This window comes from Artibeus jamaicensis, unplaced genomic scaffold (assembly GCF_021234435.1).
Source record: "Artibeus jamaicensis isolate MK-2021 breed Jamaican fruit bat unplaced genomic scaffold, CSHL_Jam_final contig_519, whole genome shotgun sequence".
Classification (NCBI taxonomy): Eukaryota; Metazoa; Chordata; class Mammalia; order Chiroptera; family Phyllostomidae; genus Artibeus; species Artibeus jamaicensis.
The window spans coordinates 52,169,720-52,175,721 of NW_026521871.1; the positions used below are offsets into that span (position 1 = coordinate 52,169,720).

A 6,002-nucleotide genomic window follows, 5' to 3' on the forward strand; every position below is an offset into this window, starting at 1 on the left:
CACCTTCCCCCACCCCTCATCTCCGTCAGGCCTTTGGTCCTCAGCTGGATTTCAATATCCTGTGCAGCTGACCTCTGAGCTGTGTATCAGCAACATACCCACGTGTCAGCCTTCATAAACCACCTGCCCCAAGAGGCCCTCCGTTACCTTCTGCAGAGGGAGGGGACCACCATGGAGTCCCTGAGTGGGGAACGCAGAGCCCTAAGAAGCAGGCACCTGCTGGGTTGAAATACATATCATATATGCATTTGAACATTTTTGCTAAATGTTAGCCATGGTCCCTTATGGGTGCTGGGATTGTTGCTGATACTAATTCATTGATCTTAGGAAGGGCAGTTTCTCATTTTCTGTGATGTAGCACTTGCATAATGAAGCAAAGTTTCAAAAACAGTTCAGTACAGCACAATTCCATTTTCAGCTACGTCACTAGCAACTCAAGCTGTCTCCAGAAGGCTTTAAGAACAGGCTGGGATCTGGGGATTCCACCCCTGCGCACACGCAGGCTGCGTGGGCGCGCTTCTTCTCCCGTCCAAGGAGTTAGCGACTACCCTTCTGCAAACTGCGCGCTTGGCAGGGCTGCACCACTGAGACAGTGTGAACCAAACCGACGAGAGGCCTCTGACCCTGCAGCAGGGGCGCCGGCACCTGGCTTCCTTCACCCACTGGATGGTTCCAACTCGAAGTGACCGAAAGGATGCAGGCTCCATCCTCAGCCTGTAGTCCCCTGCTTGGAGCTCCAGCTCTCAGAAAGCAGCCAAAATCAGCATGAAGGAGAACTGACCAGTCCGCCAGATTTATACGGATGTGCACACACATGCACTCCCCCCACAACCTCTCTGGCAATTCTGAACACCTTCCTTCTGAAGCTCTACGTGGTAGCAACCGATACTGGCATTTCAGACCCACCCTAAGAAAGTATTCCTTAGGGCCCATCCGACGAGTGCGTGTGTATATAAAGTTATATCAGACACTGAGTTTCCCATTGAAAATCAATGCTCCCTGGCCCCTTTCGGTTTGTGGCTCACAAAATCTGACAATGACAAGGGTGGGCCAACAGAGGAGCAGACCCCGAGTGGCTAACTCCTAATTCTCCCAGGAAAGGAAGTTTCTGGTGTTGAAAGAAGGCCAGTCAGGGTGACAGAAGACCCAGGTTTGGTCTTAGCTTTGCCTCCTCATGCAGCGGTGTGGCTGTGAGCAAGATGCTGAACCTCTCTGAGCCTCAGCTCCAGCTGGGGAAAAAGCGGGGAGAGTGGCTGATTGTTCGTTGTCCCAGGGAACGCTTAATGTATCTTCCAGATCTGCAGATGCTATGATTCTATTAACATAGACCACGATGAGCAGTCCCTGATCTTCTCCTGCTGGTTACTGCAGCGTGGGGGATGGGGTGGTTCACAGCCCACATTGCTCTGGGGCGGAAGGAGATCGACAGTGAATTACAAGACAGGGGGTTTGCATTACCTTGAACTTCTTCAGTGTCTGGGAGGCTGACCTCTGTCAGAAGTAGCCCTGGACCCCGGAGAGCCAGAGGGGCAGCTGATGCTGCAGGGCAAGGGCCCAGCCTCTCCTTCAGACAGAACCCCATGGAAAAAAGCCTCCTGTTTCTTTGATATAATACCAGTATCTTGAGATAAAAGGAGGCCCCATATGTGAAAGGTTCTCAGATTTGAAATGATTCAGAAACCATCGGCGGGTTGGTTAAAACAGATTGCTGGGCTCTACCCCAGAGTTTCTGGTTCAGCAGGTCCCGGGTGGCTGCCCTTGCACCCTCCCACCCGTTCTGCATCCCTAACAAGCCCTCAGGTGATGCTGAGGCTGCCGTTCCAGGGACCACGCGTTGAGAACTGCAGCTCTAGAACAGGACAAGGGGCTCACCTGGCAGTGGGCAGAGGCGCTGGGGCGAGCAGCTGCCGAGGTGGTGTTGGCATTAAGTCACTTTAAGGACTTCTCCTGTTTTCTTCTGAAAAGCAGAGCGAATCGGGAACTACTCAGCAGACACTGTGACATGGACACCAGGACTGAAGAGAGCCTTGTGATCATTAACTGTTTAGTCCCCAAGAATCTACCTTCGAGAAAACTCTTGCCCTGGCCCGTGTGGCTCAGTTGGTTGGAGCGTCATCCTGTAACTGAAAGTCTGTGGGTTCGATTTCCCATCAGGCCCATTACTGAGGTTTTGGGTTCGTTCCCCGGGTCCAGGTGCATGCGATGCGACTCCCAGTCAGGGCGAGTGTGGGAGGCAACCAATTGGTGCTTCTCTCTCACATCGATGTTTCTCTTTGTCTGCAAGCAATGAAAAAAATGTCCTTGGGTGAGGGTAAAAAAAACCGTAATGCCAAAATAATATCTCCAGCGTTAAGGCCTGCTGCTGAAATGTGCTCACGTGCTCGAGTTTACACAAGTGAAAAGGAAATCTACGTGCTTTTCAAAGTGAGTCATTTCCGTGAGACACCCGGCTCAGAGTACGTATTGATTTTTCCATTCTGGTACTTCACTGGGTGCTTTGCAGAGCCAGGGTCAGTGGATAAAGAGATAAATCACATAAAAAACCCTGTTTGCCACCATGACAAACGGCACCAAACTGAGAGGTGGGAGCGAGGGCAGTGTGGTGCCCAGAGAAGCAATTGCCATCAGGGAAAATAACCTGTAGCCCTCTCCCACCGTCCCCAGGCGGGTAAGAGAGTCGAAGGAGCCCTTCTCTGAACTTCTTGGCGAATCCCTCCCTCCATATTTCAGGGGAACATCTTTATAATTCTCGGCTTCTTTTTCTTAAGGCAAATAAAGAAAAAGCTACATACGCCACTCTGGAGGAAAATGTCTGTATTAAAAGCCAAAAAAACCCAACCAAAAACAAAAACCCAAAACACAGAAGTACAAGAAGAAACGCCCACCAGGCCACATCACTAGATAGATCGACTTGGAAGAGGTTCATAAAGTTCATTTTCAGCGGTAACAATATATCAGTGTTAAATCATTCCCGTGCCCACCCCCCTTCAAATAAATTTCTAAAAAACAAACAAACTTCAAATACTGTTTGGGTACAAAGAACTTCTCTTACTACAGCAATAGCAATTTGATTTTTTTTTTTACTAAAACTTTCATTTAAAACAGTTATTAAATATATAAAACAAATACACAGGATTTGGTCATTTTCTGCCATGAATATAGGGCACGTGGGTGCGGGAGGGAGGAGGGCAGGGGATGCAGTAGAGGGGAAAGGGCCCAAATCCCTCCTCTCCGTCTTCCCAGCGGCGGACCCCACCCCTCGGCAAGCGCCAGGGCCGGCGGAGTGGTTTCGGAGCCAGAGCACCGCACACACCTCGCTTTGCAGACACGCCGGAACCTCTCTGGCGACCCCCTCCCCGGAAGAACTAACGGTCACTACAGCACGAAGCACACGGGCCGAGCTCCGGCGGGAAAGGCCCCCGCGAACACGGACACCGGGCGGACGCAGGGGGGCGCGGGGCGGGTCACTTGGACGCGGCCCCCGAAGTCACGGCGGCAGCGGCAGCGGCGGCGGCGGCGGCAGCGGCGGCGGCGGCGGTGGTCCCCGCGGGCACGGCGGCGGGGGCGGCGCTGGCGGCGCTGGCGGCGCTGGCGGCGGTCCGGCGCTGCTCCATGCCGTTGGGCAGGAAGCCGGCGATGATGGGCACCGGCCAGATGAGGGCGGCCACGCTCCACACGACGATGACCAGGGTCATGAAGCAGGCCACCAGCGTGGACTCGATGGGCTTGCGGTTCAGCCTCCAGCCGGGCTCCCCCTGCAGCTCCTCGAGGCTGAAGTCCAGGCAGCAGAAGTGCAGCGGCTCGCCCTGCAGCCACAGCGGCCCCGCGGGCTCCGCCGCAGGGTAAGCGGGCAGCGCGGTGGGCGCCCCGGCGGCGGCGGGTCGGAGGCGGCCGGGTGGACGCCCGCGCACCCAGCCGCAGCCCACGCAGAGGCGCAGGTCCTGCTGCGCGCCGCCGGCCGCCAGCCCCAGGTGCTCGATGAGCAGCGGCGGCCCGACGCGGTGGAAGGCGGCGGCAAAGAAGGCGCGGCCGTGCGCGTTGGTGGAGAAGAGCAGCAGGTCGCACTGGAAGCCCCGCGGGCGGCCCCAGCGCACGAGCAGCGAGCTCAGCATCTGCCGCTGCACGCTGATGTTGCACGGCGTCGCCGCCTCCTCCGGGCCCGGGTGCTCGGGGGCCCCGGCAGCCGCTGAGGACAGCAGCCGCGGGGTGGCGGGCTCGCCCGCGGACGACGCGTTGACGGAGGCGTTGGGGGGCGCCCCGATGAGGCCCGGCGCGTCCGCGACCCCGCCGCGGGCGGGGGGCAGCGGGCAGGCGGCGGCCAACAGCGCGGCGAGCAGGGGCAGCATGGCCTGCGGCGGATGCCTTACGCGCGTGGGGCCGGCGGCGGCTGCATGGCGCGCGGGAGACGGGCGAGCGAGCTGACGGCGGGACCGCGGGACCTGGCGGCCGGGCGGAGAGCGGGCGGCCGGACACCTGCCAGCCCGCGGGGGCGGCGCGGAGGCGGCGGCGGTGTTTCGCTCGGCGCGGGGATCCTTCCCGGCTCCGCTGCTCCGGGGTTCCCTGCCGCCCCGGGCACTGGGGCCCTCGGACGGCGCGGATGCTCTGCGGGGTCCGGCGCTCGCCCGGAGCAGGATTCCCCGGCTCGGCTCCGCCTCCCGCGCGCCCCGCCCCGCCCCGCCCTCCGCCTGCTCCGCCGGGGGACTGGGGGAGGGCGGGGTTCCATCGGAGGGAAACGGGGCACGGCGCGGGGACTCTGAGGTCAGCTCCAGGGCCGGCCTGGGAGGAGGGGTGTCGTCGGGTTGACCGGGCCGCGGAAGTCTGCGCGCAGGAGGCTCGAAGACTCTGCGCGAGTTCGTATCCAAGCAGAGAAGGCGCTCAGAGAGAATTGCGTCGTGCTCGGAGGGAGGCAAGAAGGCTGAGACAATTCCTTTGTCACGCCTCGGGGAGCCTGCGACGTCTTGCTTGGTGCTCGCCTGGTGCCCACCTGGATCCCACTCACTTTACAGAAGGGGAAACTGAGGCCGAAAGAAGGGGACGACTTCCCTAGGTCACCCCGCGAGCCAGAACCGGAACCCTGGGCCACTAGCTCTTTCTACCTTTTTAAGGTGTCTCTTAGAACCTCAGATCTGGAGGGTTTGGCTGGGTTTTGATGTCTCCAACACGGTAGACCCACCTGGTATTCCCCTCACAGCAAGCAAACCCTGAGGAAAATTCCAAGAATTCTCCGGAGTTTGGGGTGGAGTGGGGCTGGTGGGAATGTGGGGCTGGCGCGGGGGGCGTTCCTGCTGGGGCATTTCAGGGACAACCCCTCCCCGCCCGCCCCCTCCTGGCAGGTCGAGGGAGTACGTGCTCATAGAAGATTTTTCTGTAGAATCCATGTCAGGGGACAGTTCAGTCCGGTTAGGTCAGTAAGCGAGGGGAGGCCTGCCAGGTACAACGTATCACAAACCAGACCTATATTTTAAAAATACATTCCTGGTAGGTTTGGCTTCTTACCCTTGGGAAAAAAAATTTCCCTGATCCCACTCTGAGGGTGAGCCCCTGGTTTGAAGTCACTGTGCTCCAGGGCACCAGCTGCTCCAGGGTCTGGGGATGGGGGCGGTGGGGCGGGGCTGAAGCGGGCACTCAACCAAATAGCCCTCCCTCTAAGCCAGCCACGTTTTCTGAACAGAACTACCTTGCTAGGTATCCTGGCCTGTCACATTTCTGGAAGCTTGTGTCTATTGTTTTTAATAATGAGTAAAAACCAGGTTGAGGAAGATGTTAAAACAAAAACACCCAATATTGGTGCCAAACCTACCTAGCCTCTTTCCAGGTCTGCTCGTTGTTATTCGAACTTGGCCTTGGGTTTCCCTGTCGAAGGGGGGTCAGTTGGTACCTGTCTGGTGGCAGGACTGCTGTGATAAATGCATTTGGCCCATTTGTCTGTCCCTCTGTTCACAGAGGTGCTGCTCAGTCCAGCCCCAGCTGGCTGTCTGGAACAGCTCTTAGTTTCTGCAGAA

General features: G+C 58.0%; 1 protein-coding gene across 1 annotated transcript; it reads right to left on the minus strand.

The window, feature by feature from the left end:
- Nucleotides 1-2,797: 2,797 nt before the first annotated feature.
- TMEM158 (transmembrane protein 158) lies at nt 2,798-4,612 on the minus strand. Its single transcript, XM_037148292.2, has one exon. It carries the CDS (start codon nt 4,344-4,346, stop codon nt 3,465-3,467), a length of 882 nt encoding a protein of 293 aa, XP_037004187.2. The 5' UTR covers nt 4,347-4,612; the 3' UTR covers nt 2,798-3,464.
- Between the last annotated feature and the right edge of the window lie 1,390 nt (nt 4,613-6,002).